We start from the raw sequence: 16,294 nt of genomic DNA on the forward strand, positions 1-16,294 counted from the left end.
AGCTCCTGGCACCAAGTGTTCTGGGGAGTGTTTGCAGTACATTGAGTTGCCTTTCTTTGTCCACATCCTGGCTTCCAGGTCTCTGAGTGGGCGGAGAGTGACCTTACCCCAAGTGGCCTTGCTCAAATCATTGTCCAGCCTGAACTTTCAGTCATACTGACAACCAAGTAAAGAGCCACTTGCTGGCTGCCTAATGATATTTGGCTTGGCTGTGTTGTAGCCTCTCTGGAGTCTGGTTCAAACCAACCTGTCTGAAGGTGCAGTGAGTCTGGGAAGAGGCTGGGAAATTGCAGCGTGAAAGGGCTCTCACAGGGATGAGGAGGGGGGGACCCTCACAGAACACCAGAAAAACCAGCTGCTGCTGGCCAGCATTATAAGCCACCTCTTCTCTGCAGTCCTACAGTAATCTGGCCTGCATCCAGAAAAGGCAGAAGATTCTTCCTGAAGGTGGTAAGTGTTGGTCTTGTGTGTGTCAAGCTTAAAGTTGGTAGGAAAAGATTCTTCTAGCAAATAAACATGTAGAGAAAGGGAAGAGCAGTCAGTGGCAAAGGGCCTCCCATCTCACTGCTCAGGATAAGAAGGGGACAGGAGGAAGTGGCTGTTTCCTGACTGAGGGGCACCCTGGTAACAGGGAACTAAGGAAGCAGTTATTTTCTTGGCAATAAATGAAGAAATGGCTCCTTCCAGGCAGAGCGGCATGCATCTATAATTCCAGTGGCTTGGGAGGTTAAGACAGGAGGATCACAAGTTCAAGGCCAGCCTCAGCAATTCTGGGAGAACTCTCATTCTGCTATTAAGAGGAGGTGGGGGTACTAAGCTTGTATTTCTGTGGTAGAGCACTTGCCTAGCAGGTGTGAGGCACTAGGTTGGATCATCAGCATCACAAAAAAAATAAGCAAATAGGGGCTAGGGTTATGGTTCAGTGGTAGAGCACCTGCCTAGCACATGTGAGGCACTACATTCGATCCTCAGTATCACATAAAAAAATAAGTTATAAAAAAATAATAAAGGTATTGTGTCCATCTGCAACAAAAAAAAAAAAAAAAAAAAGAGGATCATAGGGACATGGCCCAAGTTCTCATAATGTGAAGAAATGAGGGTAGCTGACAAGTACATTGTTTTGTGATAAAGTCAAAGGCTTTTGTTGCTCTCATGGTTCTTAGAACAGTATTTGTTGAATGCATCTCTGTGCTAGGGCCTGGACATAACAACCCTGAGACTGTCTTAGTCCAAATAATTTCTCGTTTGGATAGAGATACAGGTCAATAAGAATATGACACAGTGCATGCTGTAACTCTGACAGGGGATCACAAAGGAAGCTCCCAGCCAAGACAGGAGGACTATCTGAAAGGTTTATGGGAGGAAGTGACGTCTGAGCTGAAGCACAAAGAACAATTTGTAATTCATCAAAAGTAGATGGGGCAAGAGTGACCTGGGCAAAAGGGACAGTGTGTTCAAGGCTAAGGTACAAGATATATCTCCAGAAGCAGAAGTTCAGGGTGGCAAGGCCAGGAGGGCCAAGACTGAAGGTGCAGCCATTTAGGACAGTGGGGCCTGCTGGGCAGGTGGTTTGGGGTAAGGAGCAAGAATCTAACCTAAGAATCGAGGGAAGTCTGTGAAGGACTCTGGCAGAGCAGTGCTGGAATGGCAAAGCAAAATCCAGTGCTCCCTATGCTGGAGAATAGGTTTGAGGGGAGCAAGTTTGCAAGCAGGGAGCTGTAGGAGGCAGTCCAGCTCTGGCTGGATGGTGCTGGCTTGATTTGGTGGGAAAGATGTGTTTTTCCTGTCTATGAGGTTCATTTTGTAGTACTGGGTTCAATTCCCAGTACTACAAAATTTTTTTTAAAAAAATCAATTCTGAGAAACTACAGAGTTTTCTAATTGTTTCCTACTACTTTAAATAATAGCACAAATATTCATTAGTAACAAAACATAATTCATCATTCCTGAAGTGGTGATAATGAGCTCTCTCCCAGCTGAGCAGACAGGAGGGATCACAGATGAGTTCTGCTGTTCCATGGTGGGGAAAAGACCTAGGCAGCTCCCACCCAAACCTGTCTGCATCCTTTACTCTGCTACCACCATCCTTAGCCACCTCCTTATTCACCAAATAGGATCTGCAGTGGTGGAGGGAAAGAGAGAAGGTGTGGAGATGGGGCTGTAAGGAGGCCAAAGGCCAGGCCTGGGCCAGGCTGAGAGAATGATACAGCTGGATGGGCACAGTCAGCGGGTGTTCTTCTCACTCACCTCCCACTATGGCTGGAGGCCATCCCAAAGCCTGGATTATCCTCTTCTCTCCACTGCTGCAGGAGCTTCCTTTCCTGACTTTCTTTCCTCATTGTCCAGTCCTTCAGATGTCAGACTTGAGTTAGATCCCTAGTTCTTCCCTCTTCTTTAGCCCTGGATAGTTATCAAGTCCAGGCCCTTTTCCTCTTTAGGATGATCCCTACAGGCCTCCCTGGTTCTACCTGATCCTTCCTTCTCCATTCCATCACGGTAACATGATGGTCTCTCACCCCAAACTTCTTTCCTTCAACCTGTTCTTCGAGAATAGTTGTTACATACCACATTTGGTATGGTATTTTCCTCCTCCAAAGCATTCAGTGTTTTCTCACACCCTCCAGAATCAAATAAGGTTTTCTTTTTTGCTGGGGACGGGGGCCACAATTTATATTTGATTGTCATAATTCTCTGCCACTGCTTGATCTGTGTCTCTAGCCTCCTTTCCCACAGTCTGGGGAGGCCGTCTCTAAACCCTGTTTGCCTCACCTTTGGTCATGCTGTGCTCTGTCCACACTGCCCTCCCCTCTCCTCCTCCTCCTCTAAAAATTGCCCTTATGCCCACTTCTTAAGCTCCTTCCAGCCAGCCAATAATGGTTTTACACGTCATGGAACATTTACAGCATTCACTCTCTAAGCCATTCAATTACTAGTAAGTGGAATTTGAGGTGTGTTTTCCCTAAGTTAAGGACTTTTTGGTTAACAAATTACAAAAACTACTCTAATTGGCTTAAGACAGTCAATTCATTAGAAGGATAGTGGGATATCCCTTTGTTACTCAAGGTCAGGAATGAAGGTGGGTCACTGTCATCTGGCTTTCAAACACCATCAGAACACTCTTTCATCTTTAGCTCTGTACCTTAGTTACTACTGCTTATGACAAATCCACCTCTCTGTTTCCCAAGCCATAAAACAGTTTGCTTCTAAGATCCAAGTTTTATGTTACAGAAAAAAAAATTTCCTGAAAGATACTTTATATATATTCTCTAAATTCCTATGGAAGGGATGGAGCGACCCTGGTCTGGTTTTCATGCTTAGAGGACCATATTAACCTGTGGATGGAGCTGATATCTTAGAAACATGGCAGTTACCCTGCATCCAGTAGGAATGGTAAGGGAGAAAAGGCGATTCCTGGAAAAGTGGTAATTCAAGATAGTTATCCAACCCCAATTCCACCTTTTAATGCCTAAGGACATGTAAACAAACTATTTCCTACATAGCCACAATTATCACAGTTATTGAATATCACATATAAAGTTGTAAATACACTTGCCTTCCCAAAGCAAGACAATTACATGTCATGACAAGACGCTGCATATAGAGGACATGAGATGGAACTTATGATTTTGATGGGAGGCAGGGTGCTAAAGATAGAAGCCAGGTCCTTGCACATATTAGGTGGGCACTCTACCACTGAGCTCCATCCCCCAGCCCTCCCACCAACTTTTGGAACATGTCTTTCTCTCTTAACTACTTATTAAATATCTCAACAGCCAATATACTTTACCATCTTGATATTTTGCCACCAGGTGGAGGTACACAGTTTGAGCTTCAAGAGATGTTAGGTAGTTAGTCACAGTGGGGCACACATGTAATTTCAGCTGAGGCAAGGAGGATTAAAGTTCAAAGCCAGCTTCAGCAACTTAGCAGACCAGAGGGCTGGGAATGTGGCTCAGTTGTTAAGCACCTTTGGATTCAATCCCTGATACTAAAAACAAAAAAACAGGAGATGGTATGTGACTGTACAAAGACTGACAGCTCCTTAACTGTAGAGGCAAATTCTCCAGCCTGTGCCCTCTTTTCTCAGCTGATCCCAGAATTTGGGATCTGGAATGCAAATTCTCACTCCTAATGCAAATTTGGGAGGTTACACTATTGTGATTAGAAATATCAGAAAGCAATTCTAGCAAGATATGAAATGAGGTCAATTTAATATCAAGACAGGTAAGAGTCACAGAATCCAAGACAGGAATGCAGCTGGCATCCAGGAATGAACTGGAAACAAGGATTAAACAGTATCAGGAATGAAAATGAATGTCTCTTTTGTTTCTTCAGATGTGCTTGTTTCACTTTTTTGAATCTCTGCAGAAGTTTTTCTCGTTTTGCCAACTGATCCAAGTTCCATATCACAAACCCATTCTTTCAGTTTTTCCCATAAAAACTTCACTGTTTCTTTAACTGTTCCTTTTATCTTTCACATCTTGCTCATCAGAAAATTTTCTATGTGTTGCCTTCCTTTTTTTTTTTTTTTTTTTTTTTTTTTTTTTTTTGGTACTGGAGATTGAACTCAGGGGTACTTTATCACTGAGCCACATCCCCTTCCATGACTTAACCATTTCTCAGCACCCTTCTCTTGGACGGTCCCTTCCTGCAATAATTAAACTGGTCTCAGGCAGGCGTGCTGGTGGACACCTGTAATCCCAGAGGTTCAGGATGTTGAGACAGGAGGATTGTGAGTTCAAAGTCAGCCTCAGCAACAGTGAGGCACTAAGCAACCCAGTGAGATCCTGTTTCTAAATAAAATACAAAATAGGGCTGGGGCTGGCGCTCAGTGGTCAAGTGCCCCTGAGTTCAATCCCTGATACACAAAAATAATAATAATAATAACTTGGTCTTTTGTGAGTTTAAAAAAATTTTAAATTGTGGATGATCCTTTGTTTTTATTTATTTATTTTTATATGATGCTGAGAATCTAACCCCATACCTCACACATGCTAGGCAAGGGCTTTACCATTGAGCCATAGCCCCAGCTCTTTTTGCATTTTGGTTTTGTTTTGGTTCTCATTTTATGGTGCTAGCAAAGGAACCCAGGGCTAGGCAAGTGCTTTATCATTGAGCTCCATCCCCAGCCATGCTTGCTGTACCCCAAATGCTCTCCTCAGATATCTACCTGACTTACTCCTCACTCCCTGTTTTAGGATCATCTGCTCCATGAATCTTTCTTGTTCAAGTGTCCACTGACATTTTCTTTCTTTCTTTCTTTTTTTTTTTTTTTTTTTTGTAGCAAGGATTGAACTCAGGGGCACTCAACCACTGAGCCACATCCCCAGCCCTATTTTGTATTTTATTTAGAGACAGGGTCTCACTGAGTTGTTTAGTGCCTCAATGTCTGGAGCCTCTGGAATTACAGACATGCACCACCATGCCAGTTTTCCTCCATAGTTATCATTTTCCAATACCTTCAGTCTTTATTTTTCTCATTTATGTCTCCCCAAATTAAAGTCCCTGAAAGCTGGAATCTTAGTCTTTGTTCACTACTATTGTGTATCCCTAGATCTGGAATAGTGCCTGGCATTCAATGAATTTTTTTTAATGTATTAATAAACCTCCAAAAAAGATTGCTCCCTCTCTTTCCTTCTCTCTCTTTTCTTCTTCATAATAAAATACCTAGAGGCAAAAAAAGGATTGCTGACATCCCTGGGGTACAGCAAAGAGCATAGGAGGGCAGCTTACAGGAAAGCTTGGAATAAAAAGCCCCCCCCCCAGCTCAGGCCAGCCTCCTCCCAGTATCAGGACCCTTTCTGGTACTTCTCCTCTGGGATTAAGGCAGAAGCCCTCCTCTTATTACCGTTACTATTGCTCCCACATCCTGAGCACCATCCCTGGTGTTTTCCCTATGTGTCACCTATCAATAAATCCAGAGACATCTCGGTGTCATAGGAAGTTTAGAAAACACAGTTTGAGAATAAACGTTAGAACCAGTGTTTTACTTTGGTTCTTGAATACCTCACGAGGGATTCCTGATCCTTAGCAGTTCCTTGCAATTCCCATTTTTTATCCTGTGAGCCTCCTTTGCTATTCCAAGTTCTCTGTTCAAAATGCTCCCAGAGCCTCCATTTGAGATTGTTGCTTATTTGGTAATTTTGCTGGGGATCAAACTCAGGGACTCATGAATTTGCTTATTCTTCTCTCTTACACCATTCTTATCTGATCTCTAAAGTACAAAAGGTTGAGGATTCTGATCTAAATCCCAAAAGTCCAAAAGGTCTTGGAACACAGTGAAAGCTGGCAGTGTCAACTCATTGACAGTTCTTTGCCTGTTGCCTGTGTGGGAAGCTGAAGTCAAGGAAACAGACACCACTTATTTCCCCTCCAGTAGTCCAGAAAGAGCATACTTTGAAGAGCCAACAGCCTTGTGTCTTTGGACCCACCAACTGGCCACAGTTCCTGCAGAATGTCCAACCAGGATCTGAGGTAAGCTTCGGTAAGAGCCCATCTCAGTGTCTGCCCCTGAATAAATGAGATGATCATCCACACTCTGCCCCAGAAACATGCACAATTCCCCCCAAAATACGCACACATACAAATATATAATACAAATATACATACAAAGATATAAAAATATATAATACTGTTAAAATAATTTGTAATTGGGTGCATCATCTCAGATTGCAAAATTTAAATCATAGTTCTGTTTGTTTTCACAAAGTATCCTGCTTGTTTATCAAGATTGCTTTGTGAGAAAACTCTTAGTATCTACTTTATCACTTCCCGGTAATCTATCTCCAAATATTGTGCTCACATCTGCCTCTGGCTTGATAATTAACAAAATTTTACTAGGTTCCCAGGAATCTGAAAAAGCTTTTCTTCCTATGTTCTATCTTTCTAAACTCCTATATTTACCCAGGATGAAGGGGCTCTATTATCTATCTTGCTTTGGCTAGAATTAGATAATCTCAAAACTTTAACCTTAGTTATCTGCTGATGACTAGCAGCCCTCATTGTAAAAAATGTGTGTCCTCTTATTTTTAACAATAGCTATCATTTACCAAATGCCTTAATTTATTTAATCCTCATATAATTCCTTGGGTGAGTTTCACACAGGCTGACAGAATTGAGGTAATTTGCTCAAGAAAACAGTCAGGAGTTGCATTGTCTGCCTGACATTAACTGGAAGTAAAGTTACAGTTTGAAACTTTGCCACATGTGGCTCCAAGGGTGAAGAGAATAGGTAGCAACCTTTGGTGGCAATTCCAGAGGACATGTCCCAAGGCTGAGCCAAGGTTTGCAACTCCCCTGTGAGGCTCCAGAGGGCAGAGTGGGCCTTTTTCCCACTAGCCTTTGCTGCATCCCAGCTCGGTGAGTTAGTCCAAGATGGATCAGACCTGCTGAGTGCAGGCCTCCTGGAGGAGCAGACCGGATGCTCTCAGATCCCTACCTACAGCATCTCCAACTGGAGGTTGGGGCAGAGTGACAGCCAGTCAGGCTGGGGTAGGAGGCCAAGGACAGAGTCTCTAGGCAAGTCCCACCAGGACTGAAGGCCTTGCAGCTGCCGTTCTATTTTTTCTCTGCCCTATTGCTGCTCTCCTGTCCCCCACACCCAATCCTGGTTGCATGTGACTGTGAGCAGCCATCTTCCCTCACGTGCTTCTGTCCTCCCCGTGAGCTAGTATTGCAGCAAAACTCATCAATGGAGGTGTGGCAGGGCTCGTGGGGGTGACCTGTGTGTTCCCCATCGACTTGGCCAAGACACGACTGCAGAACCAGCATGGAAAAGACATGTACAAAGGAATGTAGGTATTGGTGGGGAGTGGTGTGGTTGGGGAGAAGGGCAATGGGCCGCATTCTTTCCAGAGTTTCTTCAGGGAGTGTGTTGATGGTGGAGGGATTTGGGGAGCATGGTCAACTGGGGTGTGCCCAGAAAGATCAGGGCATGGGGAAAGATTGGGTTTTGGGGAGAGGTTTGCAAGTGTCCTGTCCATGAGGAAGCAGCCTCCTGGGCACCACTAATTTCCTCTTCTGGCCTCTGCTTCTAGGATAGATTGCCTGATGAAGACAGCACGTGCAGAGGGCTTCTTGGGCATGTACAGAGGTGAGTTTATCAGGCATCCCAGAGGAGACCTGTCTTGGCATGGTGAGGACAGTGGGTGTGACATAGAGGCCCCAGCCTTGTGAGTTTATAGCACCCTGGGCATGGATGTTCCTTCCAGGGAGCTGTTGGAACAGCTTGGGCTGTCAGATGATGCTGGACTACATTAACTTTTCATGAGCCTTTGATAAGCTCTTTGACAGAGGTGGAGATAACTGTTTCCTGTTAAGGCTTTCTGGGGGACAAGTGAGCCTTAACCTGCCTCCCTCCCACCTCCCTTGCCCTCTGTGTCCCTACAGAGCTGATAGGACATCCAACAACTAGTAGCAGAAAGGGAAAGGCTGAAAGGGACAGAGTGAAAAGGACTTGGAGCTCTTCCCTAGCATGATCCTACACTGCTGCTGCTGCTGCCGTCCTCTTCAGTAGCACCATTGGAAAACAGGTCCTAGGCAAGGTTGTTTTATTTTGATGTCATGTTTTTGTACTGGTGATTGAACCCAGGCACATAACAACTGAGTCACATTCCCAGCCATTTTTATTTTTTCTTTTGCAACAGAGTCTCCCTAAGTTGCTTAAAACCTTGCTGATTTGGTAAGGCTGGCCTTGAACGTGCAATCCTCCTGCCTCAGCCTCTTCTGAGCTGCTGGGATCACAGACATACATCACCATGCCTGGCTCCCTATACTAGTTTTGAGAAAGAGCTGATGTGTCATTATCCTTGAGCAATAAAATAAAATAAAATCTGTGTGAAGCATGCTGGGACTGGGCTAGTGTCATACAGAGTATTGGAAACCCAGTCCCTGTTACTTGCCCGGGACTAATGAGTACTTATTTATCCTCAAAGGTGGAAAGCACCAGCAAGGGCAAAAATAAGATTTTTTTTTTATTCATAGACCTTTATTTATTTATAGGCAGTGCTGAGAATTGAACCCAGAGCCTTACACATGCCAGGCAAATGCACAACTGCTATGCCACAGCCCCAGCCTCAATCCCAAGGTGATTTTTTGATAACTGGATGTGTGTTCATAAAGGAAACAAATGTATTAGAAAGAAGAAAATGTAGAGAGGAAATGAAAAGTAAATTTGCTTAAATAAAATAGGCCAAGTGTCCCTGCTTGGCTCGTGACACCCCCAAAGCTTTGCCTTCCCAGGCTGTGTGTGTGTTGTCTGTGAGAGGGAGCCTCTGGAAATTGTCACTTTGGGGACAGTCATAATTGCTCATCTTTGTTTTTCATCTCCAGGGGCTGCAGTAAACCTCACCTTAGTCACTCCAGAGAAGGCCATCAAACTGGCAGCCAACGATTTCTTCCGGCAGCTGCTCATGGAAGATGGGTATGGCCAAATGGAGTCGGGGACAAATATCTTTCACCTTGTCTTGGGGAGTGTGTCTCAGTTTACCTGTCAGCACATATTTAAATATGTGTGCACATATAGCTAAGGGTTGGTGTGTTTTGGCAGATGGAAAGTAGGGAAATAAATGAACTGCTATAATTTGGAAGAGAGAGGTAGGAAATCTATTGAGAAAGAATATAAAACATGTGGAGTATGTTTGCAGATATATTTACCCACCAGCTGATGAATTTTTAAATGGGCCCAGAGACACTTTCTATTTCTGTCCTCCCATTGCCCTAGAGATAATACATATGGGATCAGGGAGAATCAGATACCTGCTCTAGGATTGGGATATGTTCAATGGTAAAGCGATCCTGGGCTCAATCTCCAGTGCCAAAAAAACAAACAAAATGAAGAATCCTGACCTAGGTATTTTCATTATTACTGGTTTCAACTCCTATCCAGGTGTTGTCTCCCTAGCAGACTGTGCTATAAATTTAGCCTCAAGTGTTTAAGGAGACTGAACCTTAGGCCCAGGTGACTATTTTCCCAGCGAGTTGGATGGCAGTCAATGGTGACAAAGACAGGTACCCTTCATGGAAAGGTTTCCTCCCCCACTGCAGAGGGAAGGTAGTAGATAAGCCAAGGTGGTATGGCAGTTCTGCCCTGAGTCTGAAGAGCTGACTCCTGCTCCCATAGAATGCAGCGGAACCTGAAGATGGAGATGCTGGCTGGCTGTGGGGCTGGCATGTGCCAAGTGGTGGTTACCTGCCCCATGGAAATGCTCAAGATTCAGCTGCAGGATGCTGGACGCTTAGGTGAGGCCTATTTCAACTCCACATGTGCTTAGTAAAAGCCAGAATCAAAATGGCTCACATCTGTCATCCCACCTTCACCTGCTAGACTGAGAGTCAGCTTTCCAGGTCAATAGCAGCTTTTACTTCATGGTTATCCCTTTCAACATTTCCAGCTCAGAACAAATAGCAGAAATGAGAACTTTGATACAGGAGAGACTTAGCGTCTCAACTCTAATACTTCTCTTCTATTGCCTTGGCATTTAGGCTGGATTTCCTAAAGATTTTTAAAAATGCCAGTAACCTGCTTATTCAATACTTTGGCTAATATGTATTTTATACTGTAGAAGCTGGCTTTTAATGGCAAGGCATAAAAAGAGAGAAGAGAACCATTCCTATTCTTATGCTGTTTCCTGACAAGAGAAATTTGACCCTTTCCTAAATCCTGGGCCTTTCAGAAATAGAATGGTATAAATTTTAACACATGTGGTAAGGACCAATGTTTGTCCATTTATGGAAGGGGGGTCAGCCCTAAGGGAAGTGACAGGGGCCTCTTTCCTTAGGATCAAACCACAGGGTCTGAATAAAATAAGCTAATATGTAACATACCACCCACACCATCTGTAAAGGGATACACAGTTCTCAATATTCATGGATGCCACTTCCCACTCCCCTCAATTCAGCTGTGTATACCTTCTATGCTAGAATTCAATCAGATTTTAGATTGGATGAAACCAGCATAAAGTAAATGCAACTGCAGAAATAGTAAGGGTCACCTTAGTTTTTCAATATGGATGAGAAGTTCTAGTATTGCTAAAACATTTCAAACAAAATAGAAGGTAGGATATAAATGTGTGCACCTAAAGATGATAATGAGGAAAATAATGCTTGTATTGACTAACTTCTTAAAGCTAATTGTTTGAAGCTACATCTAGATTACTACTCCAAGAAAATCTTTGCAAAATAACTAGCTTCTAAGTATGAAATACTGCTCTTCTGGATACAAAGCAAAATAGGGACATGACATTGGGAATAATTTCCCTTTAGCAAGGACTTATAATTTAAGCAAAACTTTAAAAAAATTTTTTTTGGAGCTGTAGATGGACAGCATGCTTTATTTTACTTTTTCTTTTTTTTCTTTCTTTCTTTTTTTTTTTTTTTTTCAGTATCAGAGATTGAACTCAGGGACACTTGACCACTGAGCCACATCCCCAGTCATATTTTGTATTTTATTTAAAGACAGAATCTCACTGAGTTGCTTAGCACCTCACTTTTTGCTGAGGCTGGCTTTGAAATAGCAGTCCCGCTATCTCAGCTCCCAAGCCACTGGGATTACAGGTGTGTGCCACTGCATCTGGCTATTTAATTTCTTTAAGTGGTGCTAAGGATCGAACCCAGTGTCTCATACTTGCTAGGCAAGTGCTCTGCTACTGAGCTACAGCCCAGCCTTGTAAGCAACACTTTTTAAACACTGAATTTGGTGAGATTTGTTGTCATTGTGTTGCATTACCAGAGATCAAAAAGGGTTCAAGTAGAAAACAGAGCTGGGAGCAGTGGTACACTATTGTAATTCAGCAGCTTGGGAGCCTGAGGCAGGAGTATCAGAAGTTGAAGGCCAACTTGGAAACTTAGGGAGACCCTGTCTGAAAAAATTTTAAAAATATTTAGTTATAGATGGATACAATATCTTTATTTTGTTTTATTTATTTTTATGTGGTGCTGAGGATCGAACCCAGTTCCTCACATATGCAAGGCAGGAGCTCTGTCACTGAGCCACAACCCCAGCCCCTGTCTGAAAATTTTTAAAAACTTGAATTTCTAGTTTCCTGTACAGAAGACTGGGTAGGTAATGACTGTGATTCTGTGAAGAAGCCTACAAAGAGGGATAACTTGCTAGATAATACAGACTTTAGAAAACTTTCCTTGGAGCCTGATGCAGTGGCACATACCTGTATGCCCAGCAACTTGGGAGGCTGAGGTAGGATGATTCCGGAGTTCAGAGCCAGCCTCAGCAACTTAGCGAGGTACTAAGCAATTCAGTGAGACCCTGTCTCTAAATAAAAAAATAGAGCTGGGGATGCGGCTTACTGGTTGAGTGTCCCTGAGTTAAACCCCAGTTTCCCCCTCTTCCCAAAGAAGAAAACTTTCCTTGGAGCCCAAAATTAATGCTCTAAAATTGAGACAAACTTCAGGATTCTAGTTGAAGTATTGGCTTTGTACCCTGAGTTGTCCCAGGGCTGTGTATTCTGGGCCACACCTTGGTCAAGTGTTTTGCAGTGCCTGCTGGGACTTGGGTTGAGACAAAGGCTGTCCTTTCCTTTCTAGCTGCCCCTCATCAGAGCTCGACCTCGGCACCTTCCTCTTCCAGGTTCTATACTACTGGTTCTGCTTCCACTCACAAACGCCCATCTGCCACTCTCATTGCCTGGGAGCTACTCCGCACTCAGGGCCTGGCTGGTCTCTATAAAGGCCTGGGTGCCACTCTCCTCAGGTGAGCCCTTTTCTTCGACTTGGGCACAGCAGTTCAAGGGGAGGGCCACAGGCACTGCCACCTCTGTCTTCTTCCCAGAATATTTAATCCCAAATTGGCAAATTCTTTGCTATGCTTCCTGCTGTCATAATCAATTACATCAAAAGGGCACCTGAAGACTGAAGCCCTTCTTCAGTTAGGAGGTCCACCTGAGCCCTAGATGTATCCCTGTATCTGACTGTGCTATTTGGCTTTTCTCTTCCCTACCTACCCCCTTTTGTAGAATTTGTTACCCATCTTTCATTCTGCATCTGGCTCCTCATCCATAGGCTGCAGGTGCAGGTAGGACAGAGTAATGAGCTGGGGGTGGAGAAAGGCAAACAATTATTTTCTCTCATGAAGATCCTTGCCCTAGATTATCTAGGGGTGCAAAGTTAAGAGTCAGTAATAGGGCTGGGGATGTGGCTCAAGCGGTAGCGCGCTTGCCTGGCATGCGTGCGGCGCGGGTTCGATCCTCAGCACCACATACAAACAAAGATGTTGTGTCCACCGAAAACTAAAAAATATTAAAAAATTCTCTCTCTCCCTCTCTCTCTCTCGGGGAAAAAAAAAAGTCAGTAATAGTAGCTTCTCTCTGATCCATCTGACTCATCTCTGAGCCATGTAGCTCACAGAGAAGTCTTGCTGCATGGCCTTCTGTGGAAAGAAACCTCAGAGCTGTGTGGAGCCCAGTGTTTCTTTTTCCTCTAATACAGAGATATTCCATTCTCCATCATCTACTTCCCAATGTTTGCCAACCTGAACAACCTTGGGGTCCATGAGCTTACTGGGAAGGCCTCCTTTGCTCATTCCTTCGTGTCAGGCTGCATTGCAGGTTCCCTGGCTGCCGTTGCAGTCACACCCCTGGATGGTAAGTATGGGAGAATTTGAGCTCAGTATTGGGGTTCAAGGCTTGACCTGCTTTACAAATGAGGCTTCTCTATAGCCATCTAGGAAGGCAAACAATATTTTTGCTCTTGTTTGATTTTTGAGCCACAACCTGTAGCCACTGGCATGTGCTCACCAAAGGACCTCACAGAGAAGTGGGTTCAAAGTGAACATCACTATTGCTTATTTATTACTGACAAACCCTTACCTTCTAGATGTTAATTTCTTTATCTTTTTGTCCCCCAATGGAGTCCTGAACATTGCTGACATTTAAAAAATTTTGAGCAGAAGGCAGAGCTGAGTGAGGAGACCTTGATTCCTGTCACCAGGATTGCAGCTGGCCCCCCTCTCCCACACAAGTGGGTTTTCTACACCACAAATAGCCTGAAGGATCCAATGCTGGAATTTCATTCATTGTATAAATGAGGCCTGAAGTAGGGAGCAGTGGTGATTGTCTGTAATCCCAGAGACTCAGGAGGCTGAGGCAGGAGGATCACAAGTTCAAATCTAGCCTTAGCAACTAAGTGAAGCCCTAAGCAACTCAGTGAGACCCTGTGTCTAATAAAATAAAAAAAAGGCTGAGGATGTGGCTTAGTAGTTAAACACCCCTGAGTTTAATCTCTGGTACTAAAAAAATAATAATAAAAGAGGCCTGAAGAGGAAGGTGTATTATAGATATAAATCACACAGGGGCAGAACTGGCTTCATGGTTTAGTCTTATGTGTACTCATTCTAAAAGGGAACCCTATCACTTCAGGTTGTGAAGGACACCAAAATCAAGATGTTCATTACTTATTTTAATTTCTTCTCAATTTAGTTCTGAAAACTCGAATCCAAACCCTCAAGAAAGGCCTGGGGGAGGATGTCTACAGTGGGATCATGGATTGTGCCAGGTGAGACCAGCAGCCCTTCAGTCACTGCACCTGGGCTGGAGACTCATTTTATTGCTTAGCTCTTATTGCTTAGCTCTGGGTTTCTTTGAATCTGACCCTTTCCCTCATCTCTCAAAAGAAAATAGTGTATACTGGGAACATTTTTCTTCTTCCTTGCATCCTTATCGCTTCTCTCCCCCAGCCTATTTTCTTGGGCCTTGACCCCAAGATTGACTACATTCCATGGACAAGGTTTGGCTCCCTCACACTTGGGATCTTGATATTGCTGTAAAGTGACACCTATTCTCAAAGGTGCATAAATGTTTGGTTTTTGTTTTTGTTTTTGTTACTAGGGATTAAACGCAGGCATACTCAACTACTGAGCCACATCCCCAGCCCTTTTTTTGTATTTTATTTAGAGACAGGGTCTCACCGAGTTACTTAGTGCCTCTTTTTTGCTGAGGCTGACTTTGAACTTGCGATCCTCCTGCCTCAGCTTCCCAAGCTGCTGGGATTACAGGTGTGCACCACCACGCCAGGCAAAGGTGCATACATGTTTGAGGAATCAAAATAAACGTGCTTCTTCCCTTTAGCTCACTGGGCTCTTCTCTCCCCAGGAAACTCTGGATTCAGGAAGGACCATCTGCCTTCATGAAGGGAGCAGGCTGCCGGGCTCTCGTCATAGCACCCCTCTTTGGGATTGCCCAGGGTGTCTATTTCATTGGAATAGGAGAGCATATCTTAAAGTATTTTGAATAGCTGCATCTGGATCATAGTCCCTTATTTGCTACCACCTCTCTAGCCTGTCTCACTAGTCTAAGTGAAAGGTGCGGGGTAAAGGTGGCCCCCACATTGTATTTTGGCCTCTAACTTGTAGTGCTACCTCAGTCTTAGAAAAAACAACCCTATTTTAATAAGGCAGGTTCAGTGTATCCTTTTTCTCCCTTTATGAAACCTACATTCATTTTCTTGCTACCAGGGACCCTCAGAAACACCTGATCACCTAATTCTTAGTACTATCACCTAATACTTAGTACTATTCTTAGTACTCACTTTTGAATTACAGACCTTCACAGACAGTAAAGACAGAAGGGCTGTTTCTGCAATTTAACATTTCTATTTCACAAACTTATACTTGAGTCAGTTTGAAGACTTAGTTTTGTTAAATAATTTAGTTAGTCCAAGCACTGATGATGAAGAAAAGGAGGATCAAGTCCAAGAGCTGAGGTACAGCTCAGTGGTAGAGCACTTGCCTAACGTGTGAGGCCCTGGGTTCCATTATTAGCACCACAAACAAGAAAAGTCCAATGGGGACAAAACCAGCGCCTTGGTTGAACCAGGCACCCACTTGCACATCACAGATGGCTAAGTGGACCTAACTGAACACCGTGGTCAAGTCCAGACAGCCATCCTGCCCCCAAATCCTTCTCCTGGAGCATGGATTCTCACAGACCTTTCCCAATGGCTGTACATGGGGACCATATGAAATAAAGGTGAATGGTTAAAATCTTGTCTTGCAGTAGTGGGTCTAGGAGACAGGCTGTAAGAAGTAGTGTCTAATCTTTCCTTCTGTATCCAGTTTAGAACTAAACTAGTTTCTAGAGCACTACAGCAGGTCACTACCACTCTTCAAACTGTTACTCCTGTCTTGGGAATGGAGAATAGTCAGAAGAACACTTTATTTTATGTTTAAGTCCTGACCCTCTCTATCCTTTATGTTGAAGAGCTAAGTCATCTGTGACAAGAATTCTCTTCATGGGCTTCAATTCCTTCCTCCATAGGGGGCTACAGAAATAATATCACAGAAATG

General features: G+C 43.8%; 2 protein-coding genes and 1 long non-coding RNA gene across 9 annotated transcripts in view; 2 read left to right on the forward strand and 1 right to left on the reverse strand.

The window, feature by feature from the left end:
- Window positions 1-3,010, reverse strand: part of LOC144364993 (uncharacterized) — a 39,349-nt gene extending 36,339 nt beyond the window's left edge. The window contains exons 1-2 of one of the 2 annotated variants that reach the window (XR_013423235.1): window positions 2,770-3,010; window positions 2,248-2,348 (exon numbers count right to left, since the gene is read on the reverse strand). This is a non-coding gene — a long non-coding RNA (uncharacterized LOC144364993). Of the gene's footprint in view, window positions 1-2,247 lie in introns of both variants that reach the window. The other variant, XR_013423234.1, reaches the window with a different exon arrangement.
- Window positions 1-6,677, forward strand: part of Cecr2 (CECR2 histone acetyl-lysine reader) — a 163,052-nt gene extending 156,375 nt beyond the window's left edge. For all 3 annotated transcript variants that reach the window (XM_078015543.1, XM_078015544.1, XM_078015545.1), the window contains one exon: window positions 6,377-6,677. The gene's annotated coding sequence lies outside the window, so the exon portion shown is untranslated. The remainder of the gene's footprint in view (window positions 1-6,376) is intronic.
- On the forward strand, window positions 408-15,991 carry Slc25a18 (solute carrier family 25 member 18). Of its 4 annotated transcripts, XM_021720405.3 has the most exons (10): window positions 408-450; window positions 6,377-6,474; window positions 7,671-7,793; window positions 8,037-8,092; window positions 9,331-9,421; window positions 10,121-10,239; window positions 12,541-12,706; window positions 13,441-13,595; window positions 14,430-14,505; window positions 15,102-15,991. In XM_021720405.3, the coding sequence occupies exons 2-10, from the start codon at window positions 6,455-6,457 to the stop codon at window positions 15,241-15,243; spliced, it is 948 nt and encodes a 315-aa protein (XP_021576080.1). In that variant the 5' UTR covers window positions 408-450; window positions 6,377-6,454; the 3' UTR covers window positions 15,244-15,991. The 4 variants fall into 4 exon arrangements, with proteins under 4 accessions (XP_021576080.1, XP_040137192.1, XP_077871673.1 ...); XM_040281258.2 differs by lacking the exon at window positions 408-450 and having other exon boundaries at window positions 6,380-6,474; window positions 7,671-7,797; XM_078015547.1 differs by lacking the exons at window positions 408-450; window positions 6,377-6,474 and adding an exon at window positions 8,389-8,543 and having other exon boundaries at window positions 7,709-7,793.
- Window positions 15,992-16,294: the final 303 nt, after the last annotated feature.

Source organism: Ictidomys tridecemlineatus, chromosome 6 (genome assembly GCF_052094955.1).
Source record: "Ictidomys tridecemlineatus isolate mIctTri1 chromosome 6, mIctTri1.hap1, whole genome shotgun sequence".
NCBI lineage: Eukaryota > Metazoa > Chordata > Mammalia > Rodentia > Sciuridae > Ictidomys > Ictidomys tridecemlineatus.